The sequence below is a fragment of the Panicum virgatum genome, chromosome 5K (assembly GCF_016808335.1).
Source record: "Panicum virgatum strain AP13 chromosome 5K, P.virgatum_v5, whole genome shotgun sequence".
NCBI classification, from domain to species: domain Eukaryota; kingdom Viridiplantae; phylum Streptophyta; class Magnoliopsida; order Poales; family Poaceae; genus Panicum; species Panicum virgatum.
In genome coordinates, this window is record NC_053140.1 from 62,037,382 (window position 1) to 62,059,945 (window position 22,564).

The 22,564-nt window shown below is 44.2% G+C and overlaps 3 protein-coding genes and 2 pseudogenes across 4 annotated transcripts; 3 read left to right on the plus strand and 2 right to left on the minus strand.

The window, feature by feature from the left end:
- Positions 1-1,566: 1,566 nt before the first annotated feature.
- LOC120709384 lies at positions 1,567-6,736 on the plus strand (annotated as a pseudogene). The gene is made up of 11 exons (XR_005689657.1): positions 1,567-1,705; positions 2,600-2,668; positions 2,965-3,118; positions 3,198-4,032; positions 4,210-4,326; positions 4,506-4,568; positions 4,652-4,731; positions 5,131-5,375; positions 5,614-5,919; positions 6,019-6,082; positions 6,299-6,736. The product of XR_005689657.1 is annotated as a telomere-binding protein 1-like (transcript).
- A 70-nt stretch (positions 6,737-6,806) lies between these two features.
- LOC120709383 (pentatricopeptide repeat-containing protein At4g39530-like) lies at positions 6,807-10,211 on the plus strand. The gene is made up of 2 exons (XM_039995011.1): positions 6,807-9,896; positions 9,979-10,211. Exon 1 carries the CDS (start codon positions 6,981-6,983, stop codon positions 9,447-9,449), a length of 2,469 nt encoding a protein of 822 aa, XP_039850945.1. The 5' UTR covers positions 6,807-6,980; the 3' UTR covers positions 9,450-9,896; positions 9,979-10,211.
- Positions 8,850-20,008, plus strand: LOC120709382 (AP3-complex subunit beta-A-like). The gene is made up of 11 exons (XM_039995010.1): positions 8,850-12,342; positions 12,488-12,564; positions 12,665-12,911; positions 13,012-13,599; positions 13,940-14,113; positions 15,789-15,915; positions 15,993-16,102; positions 17,569-17,769; positions 17,864-18,831; positions 19,043-19,291; positions 19,380-20,008. Exons 1-11 carry the CDS (start codon positions 11,509-11,511, stop codon positions 19,714-19,716), a joined length of 3,912 nt encoding a protein of 1,303 aa, XP_039850944.1. The 5' UTR covers positions 8,850-11,508; the 3' UTR covers positions 19,717-20,008.
- LOC120709386 (kinetochore protein SPC25 homolog) lies at positions 9,681-20,275 on the minus strand. The gene is made up of 6 exons (XM_039995013.1): positions 20,132-20,275; positions 10,978-11,124; positions 10,548-10,655; positions 10,376-10,465; positions 9,924-10,046; positions 9,681-9,841 (listed from the first exon to the last, which is right to left on the minus strand). The coding sequence occupies exons 2-6, from the start codon at positions 11,090-11,092 to the stop codon at positions 9,801-9,803; spliced, it is 477 nt and encodes a 158-aa protein (XP_039850947.1). The 5' UTR covers positions 11,093-11,124; positions 20,132-20,275; the 3' UTR covers positions 9,681-9,800.
- LOC120709385 lies at positions 19,894-21,384 on the minus strand (annotated as a pseudogene).
- Between the last annotated feature and the right edge of the window lie 1,180 nt (positions 21,385-22,564).

The window sequence follows — 22,564 nt, forward strand, 5'->3', positions numbered from 1 at the left end:
GCACCCCTTGGGGGATAGTTTTTTAAACCAATGTCAATGGGGAGTGTCATCACACGGTTACCAAGACTGTGAACTAGGTAACTGAGTCGGAGGAGTGTCATACACGTCCCATCAAACTCTATCTCCTCTCTCTTCATAATGAGACTTCTATGTCAGCAAATGTAACATCCATGACACTTCTATGATACTCCCATTGAGACTGGCCTTAGGGTGGGCTATTTGCAAATAGCCCAGAAATAGCCCTCCTGTTTGACTCATCTTGAGCTATTTGGGGAGGGCAAAAAAATAACCCTATGGATCTAAACAGGGCCTATGAAACAATGTTTGAAACTATCTTTCCCAATGCATAATTTCATATTGTAATTTTCTAGGATCTATGTTGCATTTAATTTTAAGACTCATAGAGCATTGATATTCGTGTAGAGAGAGTTTCATCTATATGTAACTGGTTTTTTCTTTTTCTTAAATTTTATGCCATATCATTATATATTCCTACATGGCATGCTAATTAATGCGCATAAAACTCCTATAAAACTCCATTGAGAATGGCCTGAGAAACGTGCAACCTCTTTTTTTATAGTGAATAATTAATGGCCTGACAAGGGAAGCTAATTCGTATACAACCCACGTATTAGTTAAGAAATTTTAAGCTTACCACTTCAGTTCAGCTGTCGGCGAAGTAGTCTGTTCGTATTTGATTCATCTTAAAGAGTTACTCCCCAAAGCAATCAAGTTCAGCTGTCGGTGAAGTAGTCTGTGCGTATTCGATTCATCTTAAAGGGTTACTCCCCAAAGCAATCAAGCGAATGTGCTTCTGTAAGGAGCTAAAGTCAAATGCTAAATTTTAGCATATATTAGCACTCATACATATATAAAGTTTTTAAATTTTAGCTAACATTTAACCTATTCTATTAGCACACGCATTTGGATGAGCTAGCACTAGATCCAAACCTGATATAAAATCAGTAAACTACGATTGAGCCTCACATGACCATGAATGTGCCGTATCAGATCTGATTGGACTTTGAAAGACAGAAATGCAAAGAAAAGAAGGCATTGGCACATGTAGATCGTACCAGCACCCAGCAAACTAATTCACCAATACTTAGATCTACCGTCATGAATGAGTTCGAATCGAGCAAGTTTATTAGTCATCTGATATTAAAATGTTACATGTGCTACTTCCTATATATCTCCTCTCTCTTGCTCCGCCCCCGAGTTCTTTATTGCGCAAACAATATAGTATATGTATTTCGATTTTCCTTTATTATTTAGTATATATAAGAGCTACTTTAGCCGCCGCCCCTAAATCAGACGCTCCAATGCTAAATAAAGAATGCCTAAATTTTTAGCGGCTATCAAATTTGCTTCAGAGCGTTTCTTAGAGATCTCTAGAAATGGAGGGTGTTGGAGAAAATTTGGAGTCTTTCAAAATGGAGGGACTAGGAGGATCTGAAGTACATTCTTTTAGTTTAATCCACTAAACATGAGATATTACTCCAAATAAATAACCCAAATGGATATTACTCCAAGTGCTGCTGTTAACCAAGTTTTTAGAGTGAGGAAACAAGTGGTGGGAAGAAAAAAAAGAAGTGGGTGTGGTATTATATTAAAGAAAAGGACCACAAGAGAAGAGGATAGCTGGGGTTTAAGCCAAGTGTGGGAGGAGCGGGTGGCCTCGAGGGTTTTTCATCCGCCGATCTAGGTAACTGCTAGGCCATGGCACCACCACAGATCAAAGTAGAAAAAACAAGAAATCTTTACTCCTTGTGCCGATTCCCCCCTTCTTCCGTGCACTCTTCTTGGATCGTGTTTGGTTGGGGTTCTTGGTGGTTTGGTGGGGGGTTGCTTGATCTGGCGGGTTTCTTGGAATTCGCCCGAACCGAGCCCTTTCCTTGGGCGCCAGCTTGGATTTCGTCGGATTTCTGGTCAGTTGGTTCCGGTTTTGTTTCCCGATTCGATCTTGTAGGTGCGAGGTTTTGCGTGCTGGGCTTGAATTGCGTGGGGTTTAGACGCTTGTGCCCGGAATTTTGTGGTATCTTCTAGATGGGTGGATTCGAGATGACATCCAGATGAGGAGCTGTCTTGCAGCCTCTTTGTTAATTGGACTCTCGATTGGTTTCGAGAGTACCTGTGTCTCAAATTCTGATGGACTTTTGCTCCCATCATATTCGGTCGCTCCACTGAACTCGAGTCTATGGGGTTTTGAACGTAACACTGCCCATTTCATAACAGGCAGTGTACAGTTTTGTAACAATCTTAGATGTATGCGATATTCTCTGAGATTTGGACCATCTGATTGGAGTCATAATGTCTGTTTTGAGTTGCTCAAACGATTGTAAGTTTCAGCATAGTCTGTTGCTGCTCTCCCCCAATCAGGAATTCAGGAATCAGGATGCTGACTGCTGTATTCCTTTGATGCGATGTGGTTTTGCATTTTGGTTTCTTTGTCCAGAACTATCGTACCAGGATGCACATAAAATCTTCTTTGGATCTGCAAAGTTACCTTCCAATATATTGTTCTGACTTCCCCTCTCCCACCCTTTTCTTTCAAACAGATGAATAAGATAAGTTCCTATTGTCTTTGATTTATTCACAGGAACCGATGACAAAAAAATCCTGCTCAGGTGCTCTCTATTAGATGATTCATTTTGGATGCGCCTTGGAGGTGACCTTCCTCTCCTTTATATCTCCACTATTTCTTGCAACAGCAAGTTCTACCATATCCAACTATCCAGCTTCAGCTTATTCTGGTATATATGCATGTGCAATCTATATGTAATTTCAATAAATGGAAGCCATCTTATCACGTCCCAATGCTTTGGAGGTTTGGTCTAAAATTGATCTTGTTCAATTCTTTATTTAAATAGCTAAGTCCTTTTCTAGTGGTGCTAGATTTGTTCCCAGTGCTGGAGTGATCATTAATGGGTGGAAGTTTATGAAATCCTAGTCAATTTCGTGCAGGTAAAGATGACCAATGTGGTATGAGCATTCCTTCACTGTCAGTGAATGCCTGCTGTGTAGGCTACATCAAAATATGGTAGCGCAGAAGAGGTTGTGCCATGGATCTCGTGGCCGCCAGATTCCAGTCATCTCATATGTCCAAAACTCAGTTCAGGTAAATAGCTTTTTGATTATGTGTTTTTTTTGCAACAACTTGCCCATTGAATCTTCATTAATGACTAGCAATTATCCAGGGGAAACGCACCAGGAGAAGAAATAAAAATGAGATATGTTCATTTGATTTGCTTGCGACTGTTGCCGGGACACTACTAGCAGATCAGGACAGTTCATCGAATGTTGCTAACACTCATGGAGCAGCAACAAGTTATGCGAGAAATAGAAAATCAGTTAAATAAGAATATTTTGATGAAATTTTGCCCCCCAAAAATGTAGCTGTGAAGAAAGACTGCTGCAGTGGATGTGTAGCGAGTTCTGGTGGTGTCTCTGCCTTAGCTAGGCAAGCTAATGATAGCTGGGAAGAAAACTCGTCGACAAGAAATGAAGCTGAATCAGTACTAGAGTCAATAACAGTGAAATCAGATATGCTAGTTAGGGACTCGTCAGTTAGATGTACAAGACCATGTGAGATCAGTCATGGTCTTGACATAATTCGTGAGCCTGGAGCTTTTGGAGTACGCCATCCAGGATCCTCATGTTCGGCAGAGGTTGTACAAGCACATCAAGCTGAACCTATCAGAAGACAAACAGACGGGCATGCTGCAGCTCTTGACAGCTTGTTTGACTCTGTGGATCTGGATGGCAGACCTCCTGCTTTGGTTAGTTCTGACAGTAGCTCACGTGTGCTTTTGTGCAGGCATGACAAGGAACATAAAGCCTTGTGTAAGGTTGAAGTGCACCATACTGCAGATAGAGACAATGACGAAAATTCTTCTGGGTGCACACATCCAAGCACCACAGGAAATGAGGGTTACAAACCACACTATCTAGGTAACCATAGAATCAGGAAATTGCTTGCCTCGAAGGTAAGGAAGGCAGCATGTAAGACTTGTGGAGGGATGTCCAACAAAGGTATGCCAATCCCATGGTGTTTGTCGGTGTTTCCTCTACACTCCTAATAAATTCTAAGTGCTCTATAGCAGCATAGAGAGAACCATCTTTCTTTTTGCTTCACTTTACCATTGTTGCAACTAGCAACTAGCCAATGTAGGAACTAATTATGGGCTAGAGCTTGTTTTGCTCAAATAGGTAGCAAGCTAAGCTTCTGTGGGAAAAAGATACCCGGCACACGTCAAAAGGTGCGAAGGACAAATTTCAAGAGGACGAAGCTAACACGAGGTGCAACTAAAGGGATGCTAACTGGAGGTGTGTTATGTTGTTAAATCACCTTTTCCTGGTAATTCTGAGGCCTTAACTTCTTTATATAGGATGATGGTCCAGACATCCATTTCTTGAATCCATTAAATAGCCTTGTATATGACATTTATGTCCTCAATCCTTGTTTTGATTCACTTCCTAAAAGAAAATGTGGCTCACCATTTCAGCCTGTGGGACATCATTCACTACGAAAGGTCAAAATAAATTGTGTGGATTTGAGGACTACCAAGGTATTCTTGGATATTATTTAGAGTTATGGATAGTTCTATTGAATCTATGAGAACAATTGCTTATCACTTTTTTCTATTTTCAGTTAATCTAAAGATCAATTCATTTAACATCCCAGAATTGTTTGTTGAGATTCCTGAAACTGCAACCATCGGTTCGTTGAAGGTAGGGCATCTGCAAGTTACTAATTATTAACACATTCATTTGTGCAGCCTAATATTCCATTTGGTGTAGCTGTTTGTTAATAACTTTTATAATATTATTGATGAATCTACAAGAATGCAAGAGTTCATTTAGGTGAATTTATTGTTTTGTTCCCAGTTGGTAAAAAATATAGTAATACATAAATTACGCTCTCTAAATGCTGGATTGGACGGTCATGTTAGATTTTTTGCATTTGAATAATCAAACGATTTATTGCAATGTGAAATAATGGGTCTTTGCTATTGTTCTAATTGGTACACTATACAGAGCATTGTTCTAGCTGGAACTTTCACCTTTCATTGCAGATAAATATAAGCTCCTTGTGAGTGTGCCCGAGTAACAATTTTCATCTATCTACAGAGAACCGTGATGGATGTTGTCACTAGTATAATGGAAGATGGCCTACGTGTTGGTGTTCTTCTTCAAGGAAAGAGTATCCAAGATGACAACAAGACACTGCATCAAGCTGGGATATGCCATGGCGAAAAACTAAATAACATAGACTTTACACTGGAATGTGATCGTCAGCAAGATTCTCCCTCTGGAGTCATAATACAGGAAGAAATGGATTTTGCCAGTGCAGATATTGTGGAACCATTAGCTAGGTAGGTGACTTGGAGTAAATTTTCTCTTGGGTGTAGTGACTGGAAAACATCGGCAGGACGTAGCTTATAGTTTATTTTCAAGTTGTTGTTTTGAAGTGTTGATACTAGGCACCCATTTTGCATATATTTATTATGTTTGTACCTTGTACTGCTATCTCTCGAGTGTTACCAAACCTATAGATGAAGTTTGGAGGGTCACCAAACCAAATCTAATGAATTGAATATTCTATGTTTCCAGGATGAAATATGAAGAGCCATTTCCTGAAACTAAAGGTGGTTGTGGCAACCAGCAGCCTATGAAGGCATACCTAAATGGCTCTCTCGCTGGTTGTGTTCATCATCCTGTTGAAATGGCATCACAAGATACATCAGCAAGCTTGCAATCCGTAATCCGTGTTGCAGCTTCAGATTTGAATGCTCTAGCCACTGTCCCTATTTGCAAGGCCAGACGATCTGAAATCGGGCAAAGGCGCGCTAGGATGCCCTTCTCTGTTGGTGAGGTTGAGGCGCTGGTGGAAGCTGTGGAACAGCTCGGGACTGGGAGGTCTGTCCTATTCTCTTTTTTTTTTCTGTTTCAGTTGATTCAAGTTTAGGGCAAATGGCATGCTAACTTATGTGTGGCTCTTGATCCTTTTCTGTTCAGGTGGAAAGATATTAAAATGCATGGATTTGACGGTGCTGATCACAGGACTTATGTTGACCTTAAGGTGATTCTTAAGCATAGTGTGTTATTTGTTTACTGTTGATATTGAGCTGTCAATTGAAAAATTCACAACAAAAATTAGTTGTCAACACAGTTTATTTCTGTTCCATTTCAATGCTTTGTTCACCATAGCTGCCTATAATCTGTTTCTGTTCAACTGGCCTCAAGAAATCTGTGTTTTTTTTCCTAACATACTATGGAATCCGGATTGGCGAACCAGGACAAGTGGAAGACCCTGGTGCACACTGCAAGCATATCCCCACAACAGCGAAGAGGCGAGCCAGTTCCGCAAGAACTCCTGGACCGAGTGCTCTCAGCGCAGGCCTACTGGTCCCAGCAGCAGGAAGCTTCATGGAAAGGCTCCTGTTCCTGAGATTTGCCTTGCCTAGAAAGAGGAGATGCTCCTTATAAAAAAATTGTGCCTAATAATAGAAACAAGATAGAAGGGATAAGCAAAGGAATCAGACTAATTTGTGTGTTATTGCAAACTTGTAACATTTTTTCCCCTCTGATCTCTGTTGAAGCCAGAGGTTCTCTCCTGTCTGTGTGGATCAATAAGGGGGAGAACCTTGTTTGGCACTTGTAAATGATGTTGTGCAGACTGTTGCTGCCATATTTCATAAGAATGCTGTTGTTCTTGGGCATGATTGGTTTTCAATATGCGCATGTTATCTTGCAAAATTTTGTGATGACACTACAGATGCTTCTATTTGCCGTCAATCCGAGACTGACGACGATACCCCGATCCAGGCGGTCACTTCACGGGCCCAAATGCCTACCTAATACGGCACTGGCCGCGGCCCGTCGATTCCTTACCAGTGCCTCGCCGGCCGGTTGGCTCACCGCCGGCTGGCTCGCCCCTCCGCCACCGAACTAGTGGAGCAGGACATGCTCGAGTATGAATGAATCTTGTGGGGCCTCTGTCTCGCGCTCCCTCCTCAGTCTCTTACTCCTGCCAAGCTCGCAGCCTCGCCCAAACCCTGCTCTCCTGCCTCGCCGGCGACCACCTCCGCCGCCTCCTCCCGGCTGCCCATGCCCGCGTCGTCGTCTCAGAAGGTCTCGGTGACCTGTTCCTCGCCAACCTTCTCCTCCGTCGTTACTCCAAGCTCGGTCTTCTCCTCGACGCCCGCCTCCTGTTCGACGGAATGCTGCACCGGAACCTCGTATCCTGGTCATCGGCCATCTCCATGTATGCGCAGCACGGCGGCGACGACCAAGCTCTTTTCCTCTTTTCAGCGTTCGGGAAATCATCTGACGAGGTGCCCAACGAGTTCTTGCTTGCCAGTGTCTTGCGGGCCTGCACGCAGTCCAGGGCTGTTCCTTTCGGTGAGCAAGTGCATGGCACTGCCCTCAAGCTTGGCCTGGATGTCAATCTCTACGTTGGCACAGCGTTGACCAACCTGTATGCAAAGGTTGCCTTCATGGATGCGGCGATGTGGGTGTTCCATGCCCTCCCAGCAAAGAACCCGGTCACTTGGACAGCAGTCATTACTGGTTACTCTCAGATTGGCCAGGGCGGACGTGCCCTGGACTTGTTTCAAAAGATGGGGGTTCAAGGTGTCCGTCCTGACAGGTTTGTGCTAGCAAGTGCTGTCAGTGTCTGCTCCGCGCTTGCCTTCATACAAGGAGGCAGGCAAATACATGGTTATGCTTATCGAAGTGCAGCAGGAATGGATGCTTCAGTGATCAATGCACTGATGGATCTTTATTGCAAGTGCTCCAGACCGTTAGTGGCTCGGAAGCTGTTTGATCACACAAAGAACCATAATCTTGTGTCTTGGACAACAATGGTCGCTGGTTATATGCAGAATTCACTTGATGCTGAAGCCATTGACATGTTCTGGCGGATGTGTCGAGCTGGATGGCAGCCAGATGTCTTTGCTTGCACAAGTATCTTGAATTCGTGTGGTTCGTTGGAAGCTATATGGCAAGGAAGGCAGATACATGCATATGCCATAAAGGCTAACCTGGAGACTGACGAGTATGTCAAGAATGCTCTCATTGACATGTATGCTAAGTGTAATCATCTAACTGCTGCAAGAGCGGTATTTGATGCCTTGGCGCATGACGATGCAGTTTCTTACAATGCGATGATTGAAGGATATGCAAGGCAAGGTGATCTTGCAGAAGCGCTTCATATATTCCATAAAATGAGATATTGCTCCCTAAGGCCAAATCTATTGACCTTTGTTTCGCTCCTTGGGCTGTCATCATTTCAGTCAGCTAGTGAATTGAGCAAACAGATTCACGGTCTCATCATCAGATCAGGAATTTCAGTAGACCTGTACGTGGGGAGTGCCCTAATTGATGCCTATTTGAAATGTTCCCTCGTGGATGATGCCAAGGCTGTGTTTCTTATGATGCAAAACAGGGACGTGGCCATATGGAATGCCATGATTTTTGGCCACAGCCAGAATGAGCAAGGTGAAGAGGCAGTAAAACTCTTCAACCAGCTTTGTATCTCTGGGGTAACACCTAATGAGTTCACATTTGTAGCACTAGTAACTGTGGCTAGCAACTTGGCAACCATGTTCCATGGGCAGCAGTTTCATGCCCAGATCATTAAAGCAGGTGCTGACATTGATCCTCATGTTTCAAATGCTCTTATAGACATGTATGCAAAATGTGGCTTTATTAAAGAAGGATGGTTGTTGTTTGAGTCAACATGTGGGAAGGATGTCATTTGCTGGAACTCAATGATTTCGACATATGCACAGCATGGTCATGCTGAAGAAGCACTTAGAGTTTTCCAGCTGATGAGAGAGGCCAGATTAGAACCAAACTATGTCACTTTTGTTGGTGTCCTAACAGCATGTGCTCATGCAGGTCTTGTGGATGAAGGTTTACACCATTTTAACTCTATGAAAACAAAATATGGTATTGAACCAGGTACTGAGCATTATGCTTCTGTTGTCAATCTTCTCGGACGTTCAGGAAAATTGCATTATGCTAAGGAGTTTATTGAAAGGATGCCAATCAAACCAGAGGCAGCTGTTTGGAGGAGCTTGCTGAGTGCATGTCGTCTCTTCGGTAACATTGAAATTGGGAGGTATGCTGCTGAAATGGCACTCTTAGTAGATCCGTCAGACAGTGGCCCTTATGTACTACTGTCAAATATTTATGCCTCCAAAGGGCTATGGGCTGATGTGCAGAAGCTAAGACTGGGGATGGATTATGCTGGGACGGTGAAGGAACCAGGTTATAGTTGGGTTGAGGTGATGAAGGAGGTTCATACTTTCATCGCAAGAGGGACAGAACACCCACAGGCAGAATCCATATATGCACTACTGGATGAGCTGACGAGTCTACTGAGAGATTTTGGCTATCTCCCTGATACATCTGAACTTCCATTACTTGGTGATTATGGTTAGTGCTACTTTCTCAGTGGTCACCAGTTACTTCCATAAGATGGACCACTCTAATTCAGTATCTACACCCTGATTATGGTTAGTGCTGCTCCCTGATTATGGTTGAGGTGATTCTGGTATGATGAGGTAGTCATGTAGTGGCTTTATAATGCTACTGTGATTTACAACTATCCATTCCAAAACAATTTCTGACTGCTCACTACTTATTGAGCAAGAGTAGCATTGGGACAGAAGAGAGAACAATCCGATCATATATGTTTACTGTCAATTCAGATCTTTGAGATTTGTAACTGCATAAAAAAAATTTGGCTGTGAAGTTTCACTGACGCACATACACAGATAGTGGAGTCAAGTTCATAAGACTTTGTCATGCTCAATACTCCTGAACCTGGAACCTTTGACATGATTGAAGTTCCATTAATGTAGACATTCTTTTCTGAAACAGAACAGGTAAAGAGAATATGTATCATAAAGTACCACTGATTGTAGCGATCTGGAACCTCTCTCTCATGGTCCTCACAAATTTGTACAGATCATTGTTGCAGTTAAGATCCTTCACAAGTTCTTCGGAGCCATGCACAAAGGGAGCACAATGGACTACTGTAATTAACAAGAGAAAGAACTTCAGCATCTATGCACAAATGTAAGGCTGTGTTTAGTTCGCGAAAATGTTTGGATTTTGGTACTGTAGCATATTTCGTTGTTACTTGACAAACAATGTCTAATTGTGGACTAATTAGACTTAAAAGATTCATCTCATGCTAATCAGTTAGACTGTGTAATTAGTTATTTTTTCAACTACATTTAATGCTTCATGCATGTGTCAAACGATTCGATGTGACGGGTACTTAGAAATTTTTTTGGAAACTAAACAGGGCCTAAATCACTAAAGAGTATAGGAAGGTGCAGCTAAGAAACTTGCAACTCACAGATGTATCTTTCATCAATAAGCTTTATGCAAAAAGAATACTCCTTGTCAGGACTTTGCATGTCGATTTTGCTGAACACAAATCTCACCCCTGGTGAAAAGCTATTTGTCAGACTCTATAGCATCAAACTAATAATATACTAATTAACCATGCCACTAAAATTTCCTATTACCTTCTCCTCCAACAACTTGAAAACCAAGAAACTTGTCGTACCACATGATAGCATTGTCTAGGTTCTTATCCCCTTTTGCATCACTCTCAGCTTTAATGGATTCAACAGCTGCGACCAAATGAAGAGTAATTAAGGCATATAGGTTTCAGATTATGCCTATCCCAGGAAAATTTCTGAATAAAAGAACCAACTTCACAATAACAGAGATAAAGTGTGTGCATAAAACCAAAATTAGAGTTGAATAAAGTGCCACTGATTCTGTATTTAGTATATGACAGTTGCCAGGGAACATTGATGCAAGTTAGAAAAAAAAACACGTGCTCTATTGAAAAGTCACTGTGTCACATACACTGCTAACTGCTAAGAGAATAGCCAAAGATTGCAACATATGGATTGAAACACTATGCCATGGAAACTGGATGGCACATACCTTGGGATTGGTTTGATATGGCATTCACATATTCATCTCTTGTAGCCCTCTGATCCATGAGCAAGCTCCTGAGCTGCTCGTTCGTTGCAGTGGTGTTCAAAATTGAGTCGCCCATGAGCTTGTGTTTTGACGTTTTGCTTGTTTGGACTGCCGGGTGGAAAAAACAGGTATGAGATGCGGTAGACAATATGCAACGAGGAGGCTAGCTAGTATGGGAGCAGGCAGTTGGCAGAAGAAGAATAACATTATTAGCACCATCATCATCTATAAGAGGAAGAAAACAGATAATGCCCAAAGAAAATTATAAGTTAGGCAATGCACACGTACCTTTGCCACCATCTACTCTACTCTTATGTGTAATAAATAAAAAGCAGGCAGGAGATGGTTACATTTGAGCAACAGAGAAGCGCGTGGAAATGAGGTGGAGATGTGCTTGTGCTCACCTGAGAGGGCTCGTGCAAGATCCGCTTCTAATTTCCGGAGCTGTTGTTTTAGTTGGTTGAGTTGTGCTGGCATTCGGAAAAGGCAGAGATGAGTTTGAGCAGTCACTCTAGAAACAAAAAGCAGGGGAGAGATTGGATTGACATGCCTCGGTTGGAGACGGTTTGGTTGGCGATGGAGCGCGCGGAGAGGAGGGCGGCGCTGAAGGCGTCGGCTGTTGCGGAGGCGCGGTCTCGGGCGTGGGTGATCCGGCGCTGGATGGCGGCGCGTTGGTCCTGCATCCTCCGGCGGCGCAGATCGAAGGAGGCCTCCGCGTGCGCCATGGGGGTGGGTGGTGCTCCGGCTGACTCTGACTGGGATGCTTCGCTTCCTGGGAGGGGGGATGGCCGGATGGGAGGGAGGAGCGGCGGGCTCGAGTTCAAAATGGCATCCCTGCCCTGTGGCCTGTGCTGTGCTGGCTTCCTGGCTTCCTTCCCGTGCAAGCCCCATGGGCTGGGCTTTGCGGTCCAGAGCCCATCCATGCTAGATGGATCGTTGCAAAGGCCTTGGCCCACTCTTTCTCTCTCTCTCTCTCTCCAGTTGCCCTTGCAGTTGGGTTTCTTCCCATTTCCCCCAAAACAAAAAAAAAAAGTTGGGTTTCTTCCCCACCTCCGGCCGCCCGCGGCCACAACCCCAAGTCCCCAACCCCAACGGATCCCAACCCGGCGCGAGATCCATCGGATGTTCGGCCTCCAGGCAAGCGGCGCTGCCGCCTCGTGGGTCGTCGGCCGGATGGGCACGGATGCGCACCTCTACGATGACCCCGACGACGCCTCCATCCCCGCGCTCCTCGACTCCCGCTTCGACGCCGACAAGGTCGACGCCCTCAAGCGACTCCTCGCCCTCATCGCGCAGGGAGTCGACGTCGCCAACCTCTTCCCGCAGGCAATTTACTCTTCTCTCCTCCTGCTCCTGCTCCTCCTGCTGCTGCTGCTCCCACTACTCGATTCAATTCACCCCTTCCCTTCCCTTCCCTTCCCTTCTAGTTGTCTAGTAATAAATGTACAAACGCATCCTTCCCCGCGGCCAGGTCGTCAAGAACGTCGCCTCGCAGTCGCTCGAGGTCAAGAAACTCGTCTACCTCTACCTCCTCCACTACGCCGACAAGTATGTAATGTGCATCGGCCACTGAACCACCACCACTCTACTTTGAGTATGCCATTGCCATGTGTGTAATGCAATTCTCACTACTTGTTTGTGCCTCCAGGCGCCAAAACGAAGCCCTTCTCTCCATCAACATTTTCCAGAAGGACTTGTCAGATATAAACCCACTAGTCAGGGCTTGGGCGCTGCGCACCATGGCTGGCATTAGGCTACATGTCGTTGCTCCGCTCGTGCTGGTTGCTGTCAAGAAATGCTCCAGGGATCCATCCGCATATGTTAGAAAATGTGCTGCCTATGCACTCTGTAAGCTGTATGACTTGCTTCCGGATCAAGCTATGGCTTTACAGGAGGTTCGTCTACCATAACCCCTCTTCTTCTCCTTCTTCTTTCTGCATCTTAAACTCTACATGCCACATGCACCTCATGCCTGCTCTGCTACTGTTATCGCAGATTGTAGACACCTTGTTCAACGACAGCTCACCTGGAGTAGTGGGAGCTGCCGCTGTTGCATTTAAATCTGTCTGTCCAAATTGTTTAGCATTGCTGTCAAAACATTTCCGGAGGCTCTGTGAGACACTCCCTGATATTGAGGAATGGACACAGATTATTCTTATTGAGATCCTCTTGCGGTATGTAATAGCTAGACATGGCTTAGTCAAGCATTCTTTACTTTCTACAGAGATTCAGGGTTCGGACCCTATTACTAGCATGGCCACCCAACCTACTGATTCTAGTGGCAATGGGGTTTCTGGTGGCACCATATCAAACATCATGCTGTTCCGGCACTACATCGAAGAATATTCAGGTTTTGCTGATAAAGAAGGCAATAGCTCGAGATTTTCATCCGTCACCACTAACAGCAACGATGATGTTGCAATTCTTTTGAAGTGTACGTCGCCTCTTCTATGGAGTCGAAATAGTGCAGTAATACTTGCAGCAGCAAGTGTGCATTGGATCATGGCTCCAGTCGGGGATGTCAAGAGAGTCGTTGGCCCGATTTTGTTTACTCTGCGGTCATCTCCTGATGCAGCATATGTGGTACTTCAGAGATACTTCTTTTTTTTTGTTATTGTCCATCTCAATTTTTCACTTGATCAGATCATTCCAAGAGGTCTTAGTCTTGATTCTGTATAGCAAAACGATTCTGTTCAAAGTCAATCTATGAACTTGAGTTAGAATTTCCCCAAAAGGCTAAAGGCTACCTATAATTTCTCCATGATTCTTTTTCAGTGGCAAATTTCTGTTTCTGTATATTTTTTTAACTCAGCAAAGACAACCATTATACAACTTTGAATTAAGTGACAGTACAAATTTGTAAATTGGAGTTTGATAGTTTTCATCATCAGCTTCTTACTTTGACCTGAGCTTTTTCCTGCAGATGCTTGGCAACATACTAGTTTTTGCCAAGACGATGCCATCATTGTTTGCCCCGTTTTACGAGGACTTCTTTATAAATGCTTCAGACCCATACCAGACTAAGGCTTTGAAGCTTGAAATACTGACAACTGTTGCCACAAAGCCATCCATTCCAGCCATTTTTGAAGAATTTCAGGTAATTTCTTGTAGCTACAATGAACAATATATCTGTCGGTACCCTGCAGTGGGGTACCCACTCCTACTGTGCCAAGACTCACGTAGTTATCCGTAACTACGCCCTAAGGAGCTAAGCAGCCGGACCCCTGGGTCCGACTCCATCTTACCGGACCAACGGTCCCGGACCCGCTTCCCGCTCGGGGACGGGTCCGGTGTCACCACGTGTCCCAGAGGTGGAAATGCTCAGCACCTGTGACCGTGGACCCGGACCCCCGCAGGTGGGTGCGGGACCTCCACGTGCCTATCCGGACCCCCGTGAGCTCTCGGCTCAGCTAGCTGCTCGGGAGGGGTCACCTCCACGTGCCTATCCGGACCCCCGTGAGCTCTCGGCTCAGCTAGCTGCTCGGGAGGGGTCCGGAGCCGCCACGTGTCACGCATACGCGGGCGCGGGCGCGGGCGCAAGCCTTCCGCTGGAAGCTCCCTCACCCACTCGCATTAAGTGCGAGTGGTTGAGGCAGGCTCTGCTGCCTCTGGGCACGGGGAAGCTTTTGTCAGTCCACACTGTGGATTGCCAGTTACCGAGGCGGCTCGTCAGTTACCAAGACAAGCATTAAAGACTCAGCGCCGCGCGCATGGGTAACGAGTCATGATGACCAGCTACTGACTGAATCAACAGTGCACGCTGCTACAGTGGACTGAGTCAGTAGTTCGGCGCTTCATCATGACCTCGACGCGCGGCTGTAGAGGCTAGACTCTACTCTGACAGGACAGCTCAAGACCATCCCTGTTCAGAAGCTACGCACGGAAGCCGACGACAAGATCTCCGGATCTGAGGCATTGAAGGCCAAAGTGTAGTTTATAATACATCGCCGGGTCCACATGTCGGGGCCCCGCTCAGTGTACGTGCTCCCCTTGGACATATAAAAGGGAGAGCACGCCCGCTAGAACACAGGTTCACACGGACACACACACCGCTCAGTGTACGTGCTCCCCTTGGACATATAAAAGGGAGAGCACGCCCGCTAGAATACAGGTTCACACGGACACACACACACAGATCCTCAGACTCTCTCGAGACCCAGCTGGAGAGCGCAAGCAATACAACACACAGTGGACGTAGGGTATTACGCTCCGGCGGCCCGAACCACTCTAAACCGGCTGTGTTCATCGTGTTCTTCCAGGAGATCGAACTAGTCCTAGCTAACCCCCGAGTAATCACCCTCTGGGCTTAGGCGGGTGCACTACGCCACCCGGCTGTGGTTTGCCACACCACGACAATATCTATTGGGTTCTCTTTGGAACTTGCAATGATGTATTTACGCCCTCACATGAAATTTATAGTTGAACTTTTGCTAAATCTTAAGGCCATGTAATGATAATATATATTTGCTACATCTTTTTTGAAGACATGTTAATTTTGTTTGTTTTGTCGTGGCCATTGTTCATGCATGGTTCTGGAAATTATTTGTTGTTCTGTGCTTTCCTTGATGTCAAGTTCACTAAAATGCACCCTTGGGGATTATCCCTGGAACATCTCTTAGAGTCAAATGTTAATATATTCAAATCAGCAAGATTTAAGTATTGCTGTGCACCTGCAATTTGGTGAAGAATTTCAATTTTTAAACAAAGTAGTGAATACTTATTTGTCATCATTCAGTTAATGCATGTTTCTGATGCTTCGTTTTTGCTGCCAGGATTACATTAAAGATCCAGATAGGAAATTTGTGGCAGATACTGTTGCAGCTATTTCGTTGTGCGCCCAGAAGCTTCCGTCTGTTGCCACCACTTGCCTTGAGGGGCTTTTGGCACTTGTATTTTATGGTAATAATTTTCATCTATGAAAATTTTGGAATAAAATATTATATTTGTAATTGATATTTTATTTGATCATATTACAGAATCATCTATTAGTAACTCAGTTCATTTTGATGGAGAAGATGCTGTTCTGGTTCAAGCAATCTTGTCAATCAAAGCAATAGTGAAAATGGACCCAGTATCCCATGAAAAGGTATTTCGCCTTTACTTGTTCCTTTTTCTTTTCTTTTGACCAAGAGTTTTTCTTCCCCCACTCCTCTGCTAAACCCAAGTTTACCCAGGTTGCCTATCCTTTTTGCTTTCTATTTTAGAAAACAAGCACCTGATGTTCTTTTTTTGTTCATGAGAGCTGATCCTGGATCTTTTAGCCTCTTGACTTCTATTTCTTTTTTAATTTACCATCCATCAGAGGGGCAACTGGAACTTATCCCCCCTGTCAGAGGCGGAGCTCCCCATTAGGCACGGTGGGGCAGCTGCCCCACCTATCGCAGGCGGGAAGCCCCTAGTACACCTCTCTTGTTTCTCAGGTATGTGGTCGCGAGGAGCAGAGACACTGCATCCCAGCCTCTGGCGGCACTACATCCAACATCGTTTTTGGGAGATGGATGTGCGTGCGAAGGCCAATGGCCCGGTAGGAGAGAGCTCACCAGCCCAACAAATGCCCACGGCATCTGGGAATAATCACTGGCCGATCTAACTCTTGATCCCTAATTTGTCTTGCGGCTGTCTAAGCTATGCGGGTGACGGACAACAGCGAACACGACCCTGTCACCGTCACCGCGTCGCACATCACGGCATCAAGCTACAGCCCTACGCCTGTGTGCCCCTAGAGCGTCGTCGCCGCCGCCATCCTAGCTGCAGCATGCCGAAGCCCGTTGCTGCCGCCCACTGGTACCCTTTGCTAGCTGCACCTCTTTCTGCCGGCTGCCTGGTGCCGCCAACGCGCCAGGCGCCTGCAGCGCCGGCTACTGCAGGCCGGTGCTCTATGGCTGTTCGATCTGTCGGAACTTGTGCTAGTCCATAATCGTCCTAGACATGATGGTCCTAGAACAATCAAGGCACTGTCGCCGATCTCATCACCGGCCCGTCCAGTGACCTGTGAGGAGCCAAATATTTTTAGAGGTATCTTGTGCCCCACCTAAATTTTTGGGCGAGCTCCGCCACTGCCCCCTGTCGTGTCCATTTGACAACTGCATTTTTAGCTGACCTTGTAATGCTCATCGAATAAAACATTCTCAGGTGTGTCTATTACCTTGGTTGCACCATACAATTTATGCTTCAGTTCCTAGATCACCTTGTGTGAACAAGTCAACAATCAAGAATTGTTTTTAGTCATAATCATCTATCAATGATAATCGATAACTTGCCTATTCAAGTGTGAAGGACCTATAGATGTTCTAAAGATCAGAACTGTTTTCTTTTTCTTTAGTTGGTTTAATAATCACATTTTACAGGCATGCTGTAATTGAGTCATTGCTAGAATTTTATGAGAATAAATACATAATATATATCATATTATCTGCTATTGTTTGAATGCCTTTTCTTCCCAACTTGACAATTAATCCAGTACCCTCACTAATTCTTTTACAGAGGATATCCGTTCTTTTTTTCCTTGATGATGTTGCAATCTTGCATCTTCGCTGAATTACTTCTATGCAGGTAATTGTCCGCTTGGTGTGCAGTATGGACAAAATTAAGGAGCCCGCAGCACGATCCTTGATTATTTGGATGTTTGGAGAGTACAATTTCATGGGGAATCTCATTCCAAAGATTGTTCCTGCTGTTCTCAAGTATCTTGCCTGGTCCTTCACTGCTGATGTGGTCGAAACAAAGCTTCAGATCCTAAATGCTTCTGCCAAGGTATGTCCTAAATTAAAAGGTTCCAGCTCGTGTCAATATCCTAAATTAGGTTCCAGCTCTTGTCTGGAGATCGGTAATAGTTTACCTTTTACAGGTTGTAATGCATTGTCCAGAAGAACACACCGAAGAATTCAAAAGGATAATTGCATATGTCATTGAGTTGGCTACATATGACTTGAATTATGATGTCCGTGATCGTGCTCGTTTACTTTCAAGACTTTTGCCATGCTACACGACTCACCTAGGATCCTCATATCAACCTCAGAATGGTGATATTTGTAAAGAGCTTGCCGACCACATATTTGATAGAAAGTTGCAGCCAACATCTCCTTCAGCAAGAAACTATCGCATTTATCTTCCAGGTTCCCTTTCACAGGTTGTTCTTCATGCAGCTCCTGGTTATGAACCGCTTCCAAAGCCTCAGAGTATGGAATTAAGCCATAATAATATTATGGAACCAACCAGAGGCATAGCCAAACCTTCTGGAAGTAATAACTCTGATGCTGAATCTAGATATTCAACATATGAGAGCAGCTCTGCTTATGATTCGGAGAGTGAAGGCGATAGCTTATTGGACGGAGATACCAATGGATCCCTTCATCGTCAAGATAACCGGGATACTCCACTGGTACACATATATGATGCTAGTATACAGGAAGGCCAGACATGTCAAAATGCTAATGAAAATTTGGCAGATCTGATCTCCACTGATTTGAGTGAGTTGATGTCTAAGTCAGCCTTGGAATCATGGCTTGATGAGGCTCCTGCTGAGCCACTTGTTCAGAGTTCATTGCAGGCATCATCTGCCAGAGTTGCTTTTACAAATCGCAGCTTTGAGCGAATACCTAAATGGCATACACTGTTGGATTCATCTGACAGTAATGGCTTAAGTGTTCTATATGCCTTCTCATCTGAGGTTTCACCAAGATCACGCTTTCTAGTATGTGTAGAGTTATATTTTGAGAATGTTAGTACACAACAACTAACAGATGTAACCATTAAATCTGAGGAGGCTTCTAGCAGCATGGATTCTATTGGCCAAACATCAGAAGGATCTGTGAGGTATACATCATCTTCATTTGTAATTCAGTTATTTCTATGATAACATTCATATGTTACGGTAACATTGTTATATTGGTTTGTTTAATTTTTTTAATGGAAAGTGATTTTCCGTGACTATATCGAACAATCATCGGCAACCAACACCTGTATACAAATCAGTTAGACTTATATTAATTCTTAGCCCATTTATGGTAATTATTTTCACCTGCAGTCTCCCCACTATTGTTCCTGTGGAAGAAATTCATTCATTGGCTCCACAACAAACGGCAAAGATGGTTCTTGAGGTTCATTTCCATCACCATCTCTTGCCTCTAAAGCTGTCTGTGCTTTGCAATGGAAAAACACATCCAGCAAAACTTCACCCAGACATTGCTTATTTTATTCGGCCACTACCTATGGACCTAAATGCTTTCCTTTGCAAGGAAAACCAGTTGAGGGGAATGTTCGAGTATGCTAGGAGGTCAGTGAAGTTCCACCTCGTTTATATGGAATTAGGTTCCCTTCGGTCGGTAACATGTGCTGAAACTAATCTGATGAATTTGCAACAGGTGCACATTCAAATATCATCTTGAGAAGCTAGAGCACAGTGATAAGAATCTTCAAGTAGCCCAGAGTGTTGCATCAAAAATGCTGAGCAATGCCAACGTGCACCTTGTTTCAATGGATATGCCAGTTACTTTCAATGTTGATGATGCATCTGGCTTATGCTGGAGATTCAGTAGCGAAATCCTGAGCACTTCAAAACCTTGCCTACTTACGATCCTTGTGGAAAGGCATACCTCGGGACAACTGGACCTTACTGCCAAGGTGAATTCTGAAGATACAGTGTTTGCCTTGAACCTCCTGAACAGAATTGTGGCAATCATGGAGTGTGTTAACTTTTAGCTTTTTGAGCTTTCAATTTTAAATACTAGTGTTGGTACAGTAGGATGTTACACATCATCTGAAAATACCAAGGGTATAGAGTAGCACCACAAATCATTAATGAAGACATTGGCTGTGAATGAATATCATCTTCCAAGGAGGCGACACATCATCTTGTCTTGTAATAATAAAAAGATCTTTTTTTTGTAAGATCTGAGACAAGCATGACTACTGAATTGCAATTCATGGTATCCAATGTAAGCTCTGTCTACATGATTTGGTGGGGCACAACAGAATGTTCCAAAATTCCTTAGCTTTATGTCTACATAATTTGCTTGACTTTACTAGTTACAACACCTATTTTCTCAGTAAAACAGAAACCTCATGACTGAAAATGGTGCCTGAAAAGGCTTAAAATGTTATAATCAGCACGTACTCTAGCCCTTCCTCCATCATAAAGGAACGAGATTGAGCTCTGAGGTTGAAGATTCAAGCAGCGGATTCTTCTGGAATTCATTTCTCAGCTGACCACAGGCTGCGTTAGCATCTAGCCCCCGGGTCTGTCTAACACTGACAGTTATCTTCCTTCTAATGCATCAACAAATGCTTGAACCTATGCAGTTTGTCAACATGAACCTCAGTATTCGCTTTGGGAAAATGTTCCTTTCAAAAGGTGTTGTGCTAAGATTGAGAAAACATACCATTTTTCTGTATGGCCTCTTGTATTCAGAACCTTCAATTGGGTTATAGGGAATTAGGTTCACATGATAACCGCCTCCACATGTACGAAGCAGTTCTGCAAGTTCTTCAGCATGCTCCTTTTCATCATTGATCCCAGCTGGCCACAAATTTCACTTTACCCATATTAGTATGGAAAAAGGTATAGAATAGATAAACAATAAAACAGTTCAACGACATTTTGTCGAAAAACATATAGATACAGTGTGAAGGCACAGCAAGAGTACCTAGCAGAGTGTACTCGAAGGATACCCTGCGTCCAGTTTCGAGGAAGTAACTCTTGCAGTCATCCATAAGTGCTCCCAAGGGGTAAGACTTTGCACTAGGAACAATTGTTTCCCGTAGCTTCTGATTTGGAGCATGCAGGCTAATTTACAATATGACAGACTGATCAGCAAGAAATTGCAAAAACAGTGCTGCATGCATTTCCTAGTCCTATGCATCTGCGAAAACATTGTTCAGCTATAACTTTATGTCAAATACGATTGGCTTCAGAGTTCATTAACAATTGAGGGAAGCAAAATAACAAACAGGTGGCGTGCAGGAATGACAGAGCCTGACCAACCGTGGTTGAATTCTTGGATTTGCTTGGCCCTGGACTTGTAGAGGAGGTCGTGCAGCTGCTTCCCCCTGTAGCTTTGCTGCGTGCGCAAGTGGACGATGGAGTCAAACTCAGTCAGTGATGAGTTATAAGGTGGTGGAGAACAGGAGAAGTACCTGGCCGAGGTCGAGGGCGAGCTGGCGGAGGTCAGTTTCGGAGAGGCCGAGCAGTGCGCGGCGGAAATTCGCCTGAGACTGAGGCTTGGGAGGCGCGGCGGCGGCGGCGGCGGTGGCGGAGGCGCGCGCGCGGAGGGCGAGAGGGGCTGCGCGGACGTGCGGCGGCGCGGCGGCCATTCCCTGCTTTGTCACGACGCTGCTCTGTCTGCTCACGACGGCTCACGGTTGGCTCTGGCTGGCCTCCTCTCTCTCTCTATCTATCCGCTTGGGAACGGGCCGAGCTGGGCTTTTTACCATGCTATTCTGGGCTGGGCCTATTCTCGGGAATTCCTTTTCTTTATGGATAGGATATTTGAATTCGCGTTTGTGTATTTTCAATTGATCTACTGATAAAAGCATGCTATAGGTCGGGCCTGCTAAGCAACAAGAGCATTCTGGCTATGTGCTCTAGCAAGCATTTTAGATGGAGAACTAAATGTACGGCCCACTCTAGCAAGATGTGGAAAAGCTAAATATACGGCTCTATGAACATTAATACTTATGGAGGGAATTTATTTTACTCCTAGCACCACAGGGGCACACACCTAGTAACTAAAGAAAACAAAACTTGAATTGAATTGGCAAAACGACCGAACTGATTCATCAAAAGCGCTAGATTGCAGACAGATTTTGTAGACATGGTTTACTTTACATAGGAATGATATATAGACGATTTTTTTCACAACTGCGCCCCTATACGTACATGTGTATTTCATTATTAAGAGGAGAGAAATCACTACTAAAAAATAATTTGTAGAAATATTTCATTTTTTTTTCAAAAACAGGTCAAAAAGTGTTCCGCAACTGCAAAAGGAGCTACTTGCAACAATTGACCCGCTTCTGAAAATGCATTTATAGGGGCAGGTGATAGCGTCACCCGTATCTTGAAATGATCACCATTTTTAGAGACAGATGACGGCCCCTAAATCGTTTTTTAGAGCGGGTGATGGCATGACCCTGATTCGTAAAAAAATTATAACTTTTTCATATGATCCCGGATGAAGACAATTTTGTACCAAAATTGTAAAGTTTGACGAGATCTGAAATTTGGTAGTTGATAACATTATCATCTAAGGTCATTTAATAGTCAAAAAATTATTATAAGTTCTCTAGTTTCAAAATCTACAAGTTTTGATTTATTTTCAAACAACCTCGTATGTAGAGTAGTTTCGTACCAAAGTTGTAGTGTAAGACCTAAAATTTTATATATATACTATAAAAATCGAAAACAATTGAAGACTTTTTTCATTCGCATTAGTCCACCGTACCCCTCATACCGGACCCACCTGTCAGGGCCGAGAGGGATGGGAGGGGATGGAGAGCCGTAGAAACCGCGAGTTGGGTAGCGTTTCTGCCCCCCAAAACTTTTTTTTTT

What these genes read in the sequence shown, in the direction of transcription:
- LOC120709383 (XM_039995011.1), top strand. Translation starts at nt 6,981, where the DNA reads ATGAATCTTGTGGGGCCTCTGTCTCGCGCTCCCTCCTCAGTCTCTTAC.
- LOC120709386 (XM_039995013.1), bottom strand. Translation starts at nt 11,092, where the DNA reads ATGGGCGACTCAATTTTGAACACCACTGCAACGAACGAGCAGCTCAGG. An exon ending in CATATCAAACCAATCCCAAG is followed by an intron (nt 10,656 to 10,977) that starts GTATGTGCCATC and finishes ATTTGGTCGCAG; the next exon opens with CTGTTGAATCCATTAAAGCT. An exon ending in TCAAGTTGTTGGAGGAGAAG is followed by an intron (nt 10,466 to 10,547) that starts GTAATAGGAAAT and finishes GCTTTTCACCAG; the next exon opens with GGGTGAGATTTGTGTTCAGC.
- LOC120709382 (XM_039995010.1), top strand. Translation starts at nt 11,509, where the DNA reads ATGAGTTTGAGCAGTCACTCTAGAAACAAAAAGCAGGGGAGAGATTGG. An exon ending in AAGCTATGGCTTTACAGGAG is followed by an intron (nt 12,912 to 13,011) that starts GTTCGTCTACCA and finishes CTGTTATCGCAG; the next exon opens with ATTGTAGACACCTTGTTCAA. An exon ending in TTTGGCACTTGTATTTTATG is followed by an intron (nt 15,916 to 15,992) that starts GTAATAATTTTC and finishes ATCATATTACAG; the next exon opens with AATCATCTATTAGTAACTCA.